General features: G+C 46.9%; 1 protein-coding gene across 1 annotated transcript in view; it reads right to left on the bottom strand.

Moving 5' to 3' along the window:
- The window catches only part of SLC22A18 (solute carrier family 22 member 18), a 72,465-nt gene that overhangs the window by 7,218 nt on the left and 49,857 nt on the right, over nucleotides 1-15,390 (bottom strand). Inside the window, exons 10-11 of the mRNA XM_019285232.3 lie at nucleotides 10,794-10,894; nucleotides 1,894-1,995 (exon numbers count right to left, since the gene is read on the bottom strand). Coding sequence (XP_019140777.1) covers nucleotides 1,894-1,995; nucleotides 10,794-10,894 — 203 coding nt within the window. The remainder of the gene's footprint in view (nucleotides 1-1,893; nucleotides 1,996-10,793; nucleotides 10,895-15,390) is intronic.

Raw genomic sequence — 15,390 nt, 5'->3', positions numbered from 1 at the left:
GGGGAGGGGAACTGCTGCATTTGGAGGCCACATGCTGCAAGGGCACAGCAGGTGGGATACTCCTCCACCAGCAGCTGTGCAGGATTAAAAGCTTCACCCAGTAACTTCTGCATTTGGGGCTGCTGCTGTGACAGCACTCCTCCCCACCGAGACAGAAAGCCACCCCAGAAGCGGATGTTTTCCTGGCAGCCACTTGGACAGAGCATTTTTAACAAGGCATCCCAGGCAAAGAGGATCGCAGCTGCATTTGCCTATGAATAGTTCTTGTGGGAAGTCACTGCTGACCCTTGTCCCCAGGCCCGTGCTGTCAGGATGTCCACAGCCCTCCGGGCTTGGCATAATTGCCAGCTCTAAGATGGTTTCCCTTCCTGGCTCCTCGTTCTCCTTCTGTGCAGCCAATGTGAGCCTTCCTGCCCTGGGACATGTGGGCTGCCCCGTGTGCCCCTCCACTTCCATCAAGGCTTTCTCTCCTACCTCCACCTGACTCCAGCCCTCCCTGGAGGTCAGTGACACCTCAGTGCACAGAAAACATATAATTCATCTTGCTGCTTTGCCTGATTCCCATGGGACCAGACTTCAGCACAAGGATTCAGTCCCTGCCCTGTACCAGTCAGGGGTGCTCAGCTCTCCAGATGGGCCAGATCCACCTTAGTCCCACCTAATTACTCCCACAAATGACCCAAAACCAGTGGGGAGACCTTTAAAGTCCTTCCCAGGCCATGCTCAGAAGCATCAAGCTCTGTGCAGATGTCCCATGTTAAGGGGGCATATTGATTTCAGCCAAAACAGCATGCCACCAACTGGAAGAGACCCTTCCCAAGCATTCTACACCTGACAGAATCCCCGTGAGCCTCCAAAATCCCAGGCAGAGGGACCACGCTCCATCTGCAGAGCCAACCCTTGGTTGGCATGCATCCTCCCTTCCCAGCCTCATCTCAGACACGATTTAGCCTCAGATTAGCTAAGGTGTGTAGGTGCCTCATCTCATCCATGTAGCTGGGAACCACAAACCTCAACACCCTCCAGGACTTGGCCCTGACCTCCCCACGGCTGCGGTAGTGGGAATGGCACTCATCCTACTTGCAGCAGTGGGAACTCCAGTGTCTTGGCAGCAAGGCTCGAGGCCAAATCCTGCAGGGAATGTTGAAAGGCTGATCCAGCTCAGTTGTCCTTTGGGTCCACTGGGGACTGTGAGCACCTTTCCTCCATCCCCATGGCCTGGGCAGAGCTGTCAGTGCCCTGAACATGGCTTATCTGAGCAAACACTGTTCTCAGCAGAGCTGCCTACATCCACTCGCTTTTCCAATTACTGTTTGAGGTTGGCATCAACCGTTGCCCACGCGGACACAACCAGCAACAGCTAACATCACTTATCCCAAAATGGAGGAACAAAATTATTGCCTTGCTACCTCCTTCCCCAAATACTCTTATGTTGGGGGATTAGACAAAAATAAAGCCCCAGAAGGAGAGCACACAACCTCCGCTGTCTCACTGCAATATACAACGGCAATGATTTTTCCCCACCGTAATCTTCATTTACTTTCTGGGTAGTTCAGGAAATGCGGTCATTGACAAGACCAGGCCAGGATTTCTGTGCAAATCCGGTGACTCAGGAGGGACTTAGCGAGTTTCTGTGCAAGATTAATATATTTTTTAATCCCCATAACTATTACTCACACGGCTCTTTATCACGGTTTGGCGCAATGCTGACGTTGAGCGCAGCTCTGTTTGCACAGAGGCCCAGGAGAGTTGGTTTTCCCTGCCCCAAAGACCACCCGAGAGAGCCAGAGGTGGAATTTCCAGGGGCAGAGCTCACAGCCAGGTCTCACAGACCTCATGTCACTGGTTGTGACGTTATTAAAGGCCTCGTGGGTGATTTCACACCCGCCTTACCATGCCTAGGCCCACGCCGGCAAAGACGAGGACGCTGAGTCTGAGCAGGGTCATCTCTGTGCAGTGACTAGCGAGTTTCCCAACAACCAAACCCTGGACAACCTGGCAAAGAAGCACATAAGCACCATAAGCCTGATATTTACCATCATTTAAACAAACTCAAAAGAGAACTTTCTTCAAAGAAACAGGTTCTTCCATCAGGGTTTTTTTGACAAAAAAGGACCTCACTACCACAGTAAATGATTGGAAGGTGTGATCCATTATTTCAAGCATTTTGCCTTCTAGAGAGAGTTCCATCCCATCAGCTGGAAGTCTTAGTGTGTATGCCTGAGTTTACCATCACTGCCTACTCAGCAACAGTGACTGAAACTTTCTAAAAATGCTTGCAGATACAAATGATCTTTTCTAACCTATGATGTGTTTGTGAAATACAGTTAATACCACGGTCTTCATTCTTGGCAAGTCCTCCCAAAGAAAAACTGTACATTTGTAGAGCAGAGGAGGAAAATGTCTGTACCTTCTCTTGCCATTATTTTAAACTATAAATATACAAATTGGGTGGTTCATAATTTTTAGGCAGGAAAGAAGTATGACGGAGATGCTAATATCCAGTCCCAGCAGTACACGCAGATGTAAAGGATGGGGAACTGGTTCTACAGATTTTAAATAAAAACTGGGGGGGAAGGGGAGGGAAGGAAGAGCAAAATACTAAAATCCGAGAAATTATTTGACTTTTCCAGCACGTTGCAGAGCAAGGATTCCCTCTTTTATTTATCTGTTCAGCATCTCCCATACTTCAGGTGATGCTGGCCCAAGTGGACACAGGAGGAGAGAGGCTGGAAGAGATCATGGTAAAAACAAAATCTGACTGACTGCAAGGGACAGATAGGAATCTACTGAGCTTTCCCTGCCTTGAAAGGGTTTGTTTGATCCAAATGAAAACCTCTCTGACTTGAAAGAAGAACTCTAGTTCAAAATGCTTTGTTGGGTGTCTTTGGTGGGCTTCGTTTCTGTGGCAGTCCATCCTGGAGAAAACTTCAGTGGTCTGCTTGGACCGGGAATGACATTACACTACACTCAGCCTTGCTGTGTTAATCCTGAGGCAGAAACCCAAACTCAGCTGAAAGGAAATGAGTGCAAAATAAATGAGAAAGCAAGTTATTAAGCAGAAAGGAAATGTTAATCTATCATAAACAGTCCAGGAAAAACAACCCAATTTAATTACTAAAGCAAATTAAAAAAAAAAAGAGAGAGAAAAAAACCCCAAACCAAAAAGCAAATAGTAAGATAGTGAAAATGAAGTTGACATAAAGAACAATAGCTACAGAATGAAAATATTTCCAACAGTATACAACTGAATGGAAACCCATCAAAATTCAACCCTTCCCTTTGCTTCAGAGCACAAAGGATTTTTGGCACGAGGGCACGTCACACCAGGAAGACATTCTGGCTCCTGCCTCCTTTTTGTCATTGTCCCTGCCTCTGGCCAGGGCTTGAGATCTTGGCTGACGTGTGCCCAGCTGTGGCGTGACACTCACACAGGCTCTGTGTGTCCTTCCCAGGTCATGTCACCTGCCAAGCGGCCTCTGGGACACTGGCGGACTTGCTGTGGCACGAGGCTTGGACAGTGCCTCGGGTGACCTGCGTCATCCTGACCAAAAGCCCTGCTGTGGCCACGAGAGGAGGCTGATGCCAGCCCCAGCAGCTCCTACTCTGGGGGTGGGTGGGGAAGCTGCTGAGTAACGCTTCATTAAGCTGAGTGCTCCAAAAAGGGAGAATTGTCATTAACTTTTTGCAACTCCCCAGTCCCTCCTACTGGCTCTCCCCAGCCGGGGCTGTGCTGAGTCACATGGGATGGGGGCTGAGCCTTGTCCCAGGGCATGGATTGACTCAAGGGTGGCATCACCTGAACCCCAGTTCAGCTCTGCTGAGCCATTGGAGGAGAGGAAACATTTCCCAATTTGCCCAGACTTGAATGATGTAGTTAATTGGGATGCACCGTGCAGGCACAGCCCTGTCCCTGCCCTTCCTTGAGTCATTAGGGTTTATCATCAGCAACATCCCTGGTGCGATGGCCATGGGAGCGGCATTCCCAAAAATGTTGCCGTCACTGCACACGAGCCCCTGCGTGAAGGCAACAAGCACCACTGCAGCAGAGGCAGGCTCTGAGCAGGCAGGACCTGGAGATGTGCAGGATGAGCTGTCCCCTGAGCGAGCAGAGCAGAGGGATGGTCCTTGTGCCAATGCTGGCATTCCCCATGGGCTTTCCCATAGCTTGGGCTGTGGCAATAAAAGCACAAAGTAAAACATCACTGCTGAATCAACTAGCTTGGCAAGGAGACTGTTTCCAAGGACAGGCATGAGCTCAAGTCACCTGCTTTCCCCTTGGGTCTGGGCAGCAATCCTTGGGTTGTACAGTCGGTAGTTCCCCACCATGGGCTACCTGGGCTGCCTGCCTTCCTCCCTCCCCAGCACAGGCACTGCTGATCCAGCCATTAGTCCCAGGCAGGCAAGGCCCATCATCCTGATTTTGGACGCAGAGCCTTGATTTAGGCGCTGGATAACGTTTCCAGTCACCAGGAGCTCTGACCTCACTTTCCAGTCTGAATTTAGACCTGAAAACCCATTTACTTCCAGCCTGCAATTGTCCCTGGGTGCAGAGCCCCTGGGTTTGCATGAGCAGCAACCGCCTGCACAGGCACATGTGGGAAGGTGAAAGTGAAAGGCGGTTCATGTGCACTCTCCCATGTAAGATTTTGGACATGTGCTGCCTTTACCAGCAGGTAGCAGGGACAACCCAGATGACCTGGCCATCACCGCTCCCATGGACAAGCTCTGGTAGCTGATAAATGGCATTTATCCTTATTTTTATTCTTACTGGTATGTTCTGGGCTTTTCCTTGCACATAAACTCCCCTTGAGATCGACTGCAATGGGCTTTCCCCTCTTGCATTTCATTTTGCCTGGATGGTGCTTGCCTTTGTAACCCGACCTCCTTTGAAGTCGGGGAAGAGCCAGTGTACCTGGCTGGAATGCCTTCTGTCATCAATAAACAAAAGAGAGAGGAAATTGTTTGCAAGTGAAATAACAGGCACTGCCTGTGGCTGTGTACACATGTCACAGGAAAAACCAACTCATCCTTTTTTCTCTCCCCCCTCTCCTTCTTTAAAGGCAAATAAGTCTCCCAATAAATGCGTAAGGACAGCCAAATCTCTATTCATCATTTTCTAGATTCACCAAGCCGGGGATTTGTTACATTAGTCCAGCAAATCACATGGAAAGATACTCTCTGCCTCTATCATTGCATTTGGTTCTGGGAAAGCAGCAGCTCCCATTCGCTCAGAAAGGCCAATTACCCATTTGACTGTTAACCTCTAACAAATTTGAGGAACCCCTTACAGGATGGAAAAGATTGTTTCTGTTTGAAGGTCCAAGGGGCTAGTTTTCAGAAGACTTTTGAAGTACTAGCCTTACTGCACGGAGCTGCTGCTGAGCTGACTGGGACCTGCAAGAAGCTGGCCTCACCTGTGGAGGTTAGAAGAGTTATGCAGATACTCAGCTGGTCCTCTGCGCTCAGAGACACGGGACTGTTTCTAAAGATTCTTCCATCAGCACCAATTGAAAGCTTGACAGAGCCCAGCAACAGTAAGTTCCCTTTCACCCGACAGCTTGGAAGTGAAAAGCTGTGAGAAGGTCGGAAAGGCAGACACAGCAGGCTCGATAAGCTGGTACAGCCTCGTAGAGAAGATGCAGGGCCCCATCCCTAGCACAGATAGCATGATTCACATCAGAAGCAGCCTCCCACGCCCTGGACCCGTATCTCGCCTTTGAAATGGTGCCGGCTGGCAGTTCCCAGGCGAGCGCCGGCTGGGGAGGGACACGCGGGTGGGCACCGGCTGGGGCAGAGCACGGGGGTCAGCACAAACCACAGGGCTTCTCTGCACGGGCTGAACGTGGTACAAAGCCCTGGCTGGGGGAAAAGGGAGCTGTTTTACTGACACAGCGATGCCAGAAATCACTTGAGGATTTCAGGTCTTGTGGAGGAGCAGGAGGGCGGTGGGACTGGAAGGAGGGCTGATGGTGAGGACCAAACTGCTGAAGGCAGCACTTTGCCAAACGGGGAAGAGGATGGTGTGTTTTGCAAACTCCAGCCTAATCACTTTCTTTCCCCCTCCAACCCACCCCCCTCCACAGATATAAATCCTTCAAAGCAAGGAAACTGGAGAACTTTCTGTTTGTTGTTGCAAGGTCCTTTCACAAAGTGGGTTTTCCCCCTAGGCATACCTGGCTGTAATTAAAACCCTGGCTCTTTAATCATCTCTTTTGCTGTGCAGGGGAAAAAAAAGCGAGAGGGACAGACTGGTGATAAGATGATACGCAATGTAAATCTCTCCTCCAGGAATCTCTCTCATCTTTTCAGGATCACTCCGTACCAACTTGTCCCTCCAGAAGCTGCACAGCTAGAGGTGGAGTTTGTATAACAATACAAATTTAAATGCAGTAAATAGAACAGATGTCTTATGATTTCTTGATCCTCAGGGTTATAAATATCTAGCCCTTTGTCCCACCCAGAGTTTTGTTTGGTGCATTTTGCTTTGGGTTTTTTTTTTTTTGGAGAAAACGTTCTTAAAGGAAAGTTTCCCCCACCCCCTACTGTGGTTTGAAATCTAAGCATCAGATGTGACTTGAGATACAGCCAGGGACTCCAGGTATTTCACTTGCCTAATCCTCCAGCAGCACTTTCCAAGCCACATACTACACCTGGAAGGTCTCCATGCTATCACACTTGCAAACTCCAAAAAAACAAAAGGAATCTAGGCTCATTTCTGCCCATTACACGAGATTAAATTATTTTAAACCAGTATGAAATTCATTCTTCTCTGGAGGGAGATTGAATGGCATTTCACACTCCCAGGCATTCACTATGAGGGAAATTTCATTCGCATGGTTTCTCAGATGAGAGGACTCTGGAAGCCCAGCCCTGGAGGACAGAGGGATTGTGTCCCTGACAGGCTCTCATACCTCTTGCCTGGAGACCTATCAGTGATCAGATAAAGATGCTTCAAGCACATCGTGAGCAAGGGAATCTCTGCAGTGCAGGCTGCCTGGTGCAGAGGCAGCTCTCCTGCTGTCTGCCTTCCTCTCCTCATTTTGTTATCTCCCATATGACTTCTCTTCAGCTGGCACAGTCCCAGCTCATCAGACAGCCCCACACTTTCAGGGTGCATCAAGAATCCCTGCAGACACCTGGACTGCTTGAGTAACCCCCATGTGCTATTTTCATTTCCCCATCAGTCTGTTCCAGCCTTGGTCATATTCCATTTTCTAAGCCACAACTCTGTTTCCTCATCAGACAATTCTTTGTCTCAATGCTGTCCCACTGCCTCCCCTTTTCTGACCTTGCCTGGCTCTGTCCTGACCCAGACCTTCCTTCCCACCCTCACTGCACTTTCCCATATCCCCTGCTATTAGATGATGCTCACCACATGATGAGATGAGGCTGAGGAGCTCTGGATGTGATCCCTTGGGTGATGGCTGAATTAGTGGTGTGCCTAAACTAACATCCTCCATCTGCAAAGAGGGAAAACCCCTCACCTCCTGCAGGGTCTGTGATTCTGTGCTGATTCCCCATGCAAAGAGCTGTTTGAGATAGCAATGACAAAGGACTTCAGTTGCCTACTTAAAATTAGGAGGACTGACTCAAAGCCTCTCAAAATCTCCTCTCTAGGTACTCTGCAGCTGGCTTGAATGAGAGGAATAAGAAGAAACAGATTCTTACAGTGCATTGGCCACTTCTCACCACAGCAGGTCAAATGAGGTTGGGAAGCTGAAAAACTACATTAAGCAATTGGAGCATAATATCCTTGGGGTGGGAGAGGAAGGCAGGAAGACACCATCACTGTTTGAGTCATCCTGGAATTGCTGATCGGGCTGGGAAAGGGAGTGCAACATTGCCTTCTGTAAGAGGAATATGTTAGTTTTGAGAATATTTAATTTAAAAAATAAAAACTACAATAACACAAAGAAATAATTTTCCCCTTAATTTCTTTGATGTCCCCTTCCAGCTATAAAAGTCCTTAAATGCTACCTTTTTTCAAGTCCCAGAAGAGATACAAACATGGGGGACAGGTTTCCTCTAACAGGAGGGCTCAGGGCAAGTCCAAGAGGATGGGAAAATCCTTACAATGATTTACAGAAAGGCAAACTAAGGAATAAAAAAAAAAAAATCAAAGCTGAGGATCTGGTTGATGAAATAATTTGAAAATTATATTATATTCCTTATGAATAAAGCTATAATTTACTCAGTGAAGTGGGGAAGCCAGTCAGCAGATATTAATCATCATTCACCTACTCAGATTGGTGGAATTCACTTGCACCTTAATCTGCATTTGTATCTCAGCAGTATCAATTCGCTGTACTGCAGAAACAAATGCATCTGAAATGCCAGCTTAGGCAGCAGGAAGGCACACAAGCAGCTCTGGGGCTCAGCAGGACAGAGCCAGCACACTTCTATTCCCTGCATGCTACAGCAACCCAAACAGAAGGCAGCCATAAAACGTTAACCCCGACACCATCCTCAAGAGATATCTGTGGGTGGAGACCTGAAAGTAAAGACACAAATTCTAATGTTTTAAAATAATTTAAATAGGAAGAGTTTAATTTGGTCCACTTGAGGATCTTGTCCTGCATAAACCAGAGTAGAGTTTAGAACTGCAGTGATAAAGGGGAGAGAAGAAGTGACAAAGCAGAAAACAGTGCTTTGCAAGCTCTCAGGTGAGATGGCTTTGCTGTTGCCAAAAATCAGGTCTCCTGGGCTTTTAAAAAATTGAGCGTTTTTTCCCCTTTCCATTTTGGGGTTCTGATAGCAAACCTCAAAGTGCCAACATGAAGAAGTTTGTACCCTATGACCATTTCACTCCTGTATTTCTGATGTCCGCAGCCATGCACTGTGAATAGGAATAGCAACATGGATAGAAACTACATGGACAGATGAAAGAAAACTGCCTGGCTGATAAAAGCCAGTTTCTGTGCCAAATGTCCCAAGGCAAAGACTCCCCAGAAGAGTAGATACTTCACCTGAGACTGCAGGCCCCTGCTGGGTTGAACTGTGGCAATAGGCATGATTGGCTTCTGTGGGATGCAACTCTTTGACTCTGGGAAGGGTCAGGTCCCTGGTTAGCACTGGCATCTGATTATCCATTAGGAAGCAGAGTGGATGCTGTAATTCCCGTATCTTCCAGGGCTGTGTCTCCATGTGGGGTGCCCCAGCACAGCAGAGGAGGTAACCTTATCTACAGCAGTTTCAACCAAACTAACGCAGGGAACAATAGCAGTGAAGGCAGACAGATATTCCAGACAGAACAGCAGTGTCCTCAAGACAGATATCCTGGACCTAACAGCAGCATCCAGGCTCCATCTAGCAACACAAAGCCACTCCTTACAAGAGCTATTCCTGCCCATGTTACCCAACTCTGAACAACCACAGCCATGCTGCAACTCCAAATTTTATTTCAGTGTAGACATATGTAACAGGAGTTTATCTGGTGTTTCTTAAGTTAAACGCCCAGCTGTGGGGAGTCCTTCTGCATTCAAATGGGGAAGAAGATATCAGACAGTGGCTTGGTCCCTCTAAAACCTGAGTCATTCCTGCAGACCCTGGTCTAGCAGGCAGCATACAAGGCTAACATAGGGAAAGCCTCTGAAAGCAGTGGAGTTTGGGTCAGAAGCTTGCTTTGGAAAGCAGCTGCTGATCTCCCCACTTTTTACACTGTTTCCATACTGTGGACTGGCAAACTGGTCTTCTTTCCAATGAGGCTGAATGGGACTGCATCCAGCTGGTTGGAGATGTTCACAGGACCAAGTCCAAAGCCACCCTCACAGGAGGGACATAGCAAAGGCACCATCTCCTCAGCTCCAGCCAGTTTACTCTGCAGAATCCAGTTGCTGATGTACAGTCGCTCTACCAAGATGCCCAGATTTGGTGAGACCAGGCCAGAGCCCAAGTGACTGACAACACCATGCCAAATCCAAATCATAAGGGAAGCAACTTAAGCTGCCATTCCCCAAAAGAGAAGCTCCTCCAGATCCCACAGGAACTCTGCAGCAATATCCAGGAAATGAAGAGGATTTAATAACAAGACCACTCTCTTTTCAGGATATTGCTTAATTCGCATTCCTACCTTGGGGCTTGGTCATAACCATCTGCTGCTCTTTCTGCAAAATCATTAAGCCTCTTCCTCCAAAAGGAACACTCTGCTATAACACATCCCTGGACATTTTTGACCCTGTTACTGCCTAGTTCAGCTGACTTTTCCCTTTTATCTATTTTGGTAGTCTCTTAACTGTGTTCCATCACCCACCTTTCTGTGCTTTGTTGTTTTTTTGTTTGTTTTTTTTTTTTCTTTTCTGGAAATCACAAGCTTGCTGTGCTTGTTTCCATGCAGCAGAAACAAGTTCTTCTACACTGAAGGGATCTGTGAAAACACCAGTAAGATTGTCTGCTTTCCTGAGTGTACAGGGTGCTACTATATAAATGTAAATCAACTAACCTGCACCAGGCAAAACCTCAGCCAAGGAAGGCACTTTAGCTTCAATGTAAGTTTTGTTAAAACACCCAGGACATATCAGTCCAAGGAAATTTTAGCTCTACAGCTTAAAGATCCACAAAGAGGGAAAAGGGGAAGAAAGCTTTCAGGACATTCCTTGCCCCAATTTCTTCCCATTCCAAAACCAGAATAAATTTGGAGTCACTTCTCTTTCTGAAGCCAAATGCCATATGGCAGAGCTAGGATTTGCCTGTCAACAATGCACCTGGATTTGGAAGAGCATGTGTCCAAAAGGTAGTGAACTATGTAGCAGTGTGGCAAGCTAATCTAAGAGAGGGACTTGCACTTCACTTACCATTTGAAGGACACCAAAATATGACATCAGATATCCAGACTCCACTGCTTCCAAGCCAAAGAAATCCATTGAGATGATGGAAAACATAATCATGAACAAACCTGGAGGGAGGGTTAATGCAAAGAATACATCAATATACTTGCACTGCCTGTAATAGCCCAAATCCTGCTCCCAGTCACCACCAGTCCAAGTCAGCAGCTCTCCCTGGGTTTGCCAGCACTGGGTATAAACACGAGCAGAATGCTATCCAAAGTCATTGTAGTAATTTAATCTTTAAATGTTAACTTTTTTATCCCCCTTACTTTCATCTTTAAATAATGTGACTATGTAGGCTGTAGTTTCAGCTGTTAATTATAAACTGGTAAATATTTGTATCACCAAAGCCAGGCTAACCATTAAGACGGCAAGAAAACATTTGTTCAGACAAGACTGTAACCATAAAAATAATCTGATTGGATTCCTCGCCCCTTTTGCCTGACTTCAGATATTCACCATGGGGAACAGCCCAGTGACATCAGCCAAAGTGCAGTGGTTTCGCTGCACACCTCAGCAATGATGTCGGTGGCACATGAAAAACCTCTTGTGGGGACTGATAGCAATGTCAACACAAGCAGTCAGGAAAGTATGGACAGAAAGAGCACAGACCAGCTCTGCTTTTCAACTGAGGCAATTTTTGGAAAGTGTAACAGAGAACGTCCACTCAATCTCAAATGAAAATACAATAGTGTGCACTTCCCTCTCTGTCAAACACACACAAATACAGGCATGCTCACACATGCTCCCATCCTACACAGAGAGCCATCAAATTAAAAATATTGTGTCAAAACACTGCACTTCAATTGTGGTGTGGGGTAAGAGTCTGCTGCTTCCCCTAGTGTCTTGTGCACCTGAGACGGACCAAGACAATAGGAAATTGGGGCTCTCTGCATGTGAAGAACCCCACAATGCGCCTGTTGGAGATCACTGATCCTTCTGGGACAGAAGAAGAGCCCAGATGACCTTTAGCAGTCCTGCCTTTCCTTGTAAGAGCCTCTGAGTTACAAAGACTGGGTAAAAAGGGAGCCGCGTTCCTCTCCTTCCTGAAAAATACAGAATCCAAGAGGCAATGTGTGAGGACTGAGAAGACAACTGATGGCCTGGCAAAGTGACATGGCATGGGAAGGGTTTGCCAGCTTTTCCTGGAAGGATGAAGAGAGCGATTCCAGATTGCTGGTTCAAATGCTGAAGGGGACCCGCTCCTGAACAAACAAGCACAACTCCACTGCATCCAGCAGCCCAACCCCAGCACTACAAGTGCAGCACCTGCAGCAAGGAGAACCTCCCTCCAAGCACCTAAAGCCTTTTCCTGGAGGCAGCACTGCCCTCCCATCCAGGACCTGCCACAAAGCCTTCCTGAACCCTACTGGAGACATGTCCTACTCCTTAACAGGAGTAGCTGCAACCCAGCCAGATGGAGTTGGGAGAGAGGGACGTGGAGAAGGTGCTTGGGAGCTGGGGCTCATGAAGATCTATGGCTTCCCCACACCCCTCCATGGACAGTACCCGTCGTTACCCAGTTACTTTGAAATCGTTCTCAGCTCAAGCCAGCTTAAGGTAACATGCAAATACCAGTTATTTACTCACAACACCCAAATCAGGCAACACGGTTGCACATGTTTATAAAAGACACACGTGATGAAATGAAAGAAAAACCACACTTGGTTTCACTTGTAGGAAGATTAGATCGAAGCAGGCGCTCGCCCTTCATCCTGCACCCCACTGCAGGTACCACCTAGGAGGGGCTCAGCCTTCCTACATACCTGATGCTTCTTCCTGGTACTTCGCTCCAGCTTCTACAGCTCCTCTCCCCTTTGAAGTCCCTCATCAAGTTAAGGCAGATTTGGATCTTTCTCCTCCAAACAATCTGCTTGCTTTCAGAGCAGGGGAGTAGGCTCTGCTCTTTAATTAGAGTTACACATTGCATGGCTCCCCTGGAGATGCAAAGCTCTCCTTTTTAGATGGGTGTCATCCCTGTGCCTGCATGGTCTCTTAAAGCTACCTGGAGGAGGGAGACCCTTTTGACCCTCTCCTTTCAGCAGCTAAGGGGGTCTCTCCCACTGGTAACACATTTCTTGATGAAACCCACAAGGCAAGCCCCAGACTGAACTAAAAAAGATGTTATACTCATTGAAACAAGCATTTCTTACAAAGATCTCAGCAGGTTCCCAGCTGAGTAGGCTGCAGGTCAGCTGAGTGCAGCCACATAAATAATGATAACCCTCAGTCTACACTGAGAGGCTCAGCATGAAAAAAAATGGAAATGGCATAAAATACCCTCAGAAACCTCGCCTTTTTTGAGGAGGTCTAAGAAAGAAGTGAACTCTTTAGAAAACCTGGCATCAGTGGGATGAATAACAAGGATTATGCATCAGAAGGCAGGGAAATGATTTGTGAGATGCAGGAATGATGAGAAAAAGCACCAAGGAGAATCAGGAGTGCAAACCCTATTTAAAAAAAACCCAAAAACCACGATGTGACATGTCTGAAAGCAGCCTGTGGTTTTGGAGGGCCAGTTTAGCAATCCTTACTGCAAGATGGTGTGAGAAGGCAAGCACAGCCTCTGGGAGCTCATCCCAGCCCTCCTACGCTGGACTGGAAACGTGATGGGATGCAGACCCGTAAGGCTCACTGCGAAACCCTGCTCCACATGTGAAAGAAAATCCTTTAAAAAATGGGATGCAGGTGCTAAAGCAATCATGTCAAAACCAGATTTTCCAAAGGGATTAGGCAGCCAAAGATTCACACAAGCAGCTATTTTTCAGTGTTTTCAAGGCCCTGGTGATTTCTTGTCAATGAGAGTTACGTTTGATATTTTTATCTTCTTGTTTTTCTTTCTGTCCCTTATCTACCACAAAGTAATGAGACTCTGTTTTCCCAGGTCAGCTGAGAAGGTAACCCGGCTGTGCTGGAGCTGTCTGCTGCCTGTCCAATCCCTGGCAGCTCCTTTCCTGCAAGAGGCACAGAGCCCACATCCCTGCTTTTGTGCAACAGAGGCAGGAGGTTCCCAGCCCTGCAGCCCTCCTGGGGAGGTTCTTTCAGTCTCAAACAAGCTAATTTTAGACAACAATGAGATCCATAAGGGACAAAAGATTTTCTTTGCTGTGTATCACAAACTTGTTTACAAAGTAAATAGAGAACAGTCTGTAATTTGGGCAATCTAATTAATTATACAGTTGCAGCCTGGAGATGAAAGGTAAATGAGCTCATGAGGAACTCAGCCTCCAGCTGTGAGCTGCAGAGAGTTAGTGATGGCCAGAACCCCTTTCAGCTGCCATCAGTTGGTCAGCGATCTGAAGAGAAGAGAGGCCTGTAAAGAGAAGTCAGTAGGATTTTAATCATTCCTCACTGTAGTGTGAGTGCTACAGCAGGAATGCCTCAAGTGAACCATCTCCTACCCTTACAGAAATACTCCCAGGCATTCAGTGACAGACTGTTAGCCTGCCTTAAATCCCAGCTTTACTGCCTCCATCCTCTTTGCCTAGGAATTGCCTTGCAGTTTTGGGCAGGAGATGTTTTTTTCGGTTGGGTGAGCATTTTTGCTTTGCACAGAGAAAGAATGGATTCTGTAACAGGCAGGAATTTGCATTTCGGCAGGAATAACTAAAGCAAAGTGCATTTTGCCTGGCCTTTGGAAGAAAGAGAGCACACAGGAAATTACTGTGCAGAGCTCATATGGATCCAGTCTCAGGCATTTTTAACAGAGAAATGAATGCTGCTTTAAGTTGAGAAATGAGCCAGAATCAGCAAAGAAAACCCTCTTAAAACATCTCTCCCATTCTGTGAAATGCTGTCCTTTTATAGAGTACAGTTTTTGGAGTACAGTTTTAAAAGTTTATCTTCTTAAGAACCAAAAAAATCGCACTATTAGGTCAAGCCAGCAGTGGTTTGAGACTGAATCCTGTCTCCAGTGGCAGGGGTAGGACCAACTGGCATTAGTGATCTCTGCCAGTACCACCTACACACAACAAGGAAAACAAAAAATCAGAAATCCTTTACTTCCCTGAATGTTATTCTACAACTCCAGTAGGACTTGTTCCCCCAGAGACATAGCAAGGAATAACAGATGAGCCTGACCAAGCCCAGGAATGCCATCCCCTTCCGACTCAGCCACACTCCATAGCCAAATTTACTTTCATTTCTAAACTGAATTTACAAAGTTGACAAATTATAATTTGATTTTTAAATCATGCTTCACGTTATTTAAACTTCAAGGGCTTCTCCAGACAAAACTGAATTGAAAAAGATGCAAAGTCTAAAAGCTAGGGTGCCTTAAGTCCCCTCTTAGGATCCCTGTTTGGAAGGGAAGTGTCTTAGTTTGTTCAGATGCACGATACACAGGTGTTATGATGTGCACAAAACTCAGTTCTTGAAATCATCATCAAGAGAAACTGCATTTTTGGGTTTGACTGGGAGAAGGGCCATGAAGGCTTTGTGTGTGGAAGGGCAGGGAACATCACCTTGTCCTTACACATCACTGACAAGGATGACATGCAGCTTGTCTCTAGTCAAGTATGTGGGGAAAGAAGCTAGAGGGTAGGCAAAACTGAAGATTATTAAA

This window comes from Corvus cornix, chromosome 5, assembly GCF_000738735.6.
Source record: "Corvus cornix cornix isolate S_Up_H32 chromosome 5, ASM73873v5, whole genome shotgun sequence".
Taxonomy (NCBI): domain Eukaryota; kingdom Metazoa; phylum Chordata; class Aves; order Passeriformes; family Corvidae; genus Corvus; species Corvus cornix.
This window is presented reverse-complemented; position numbering and strand designations above follow the sequence as displayed.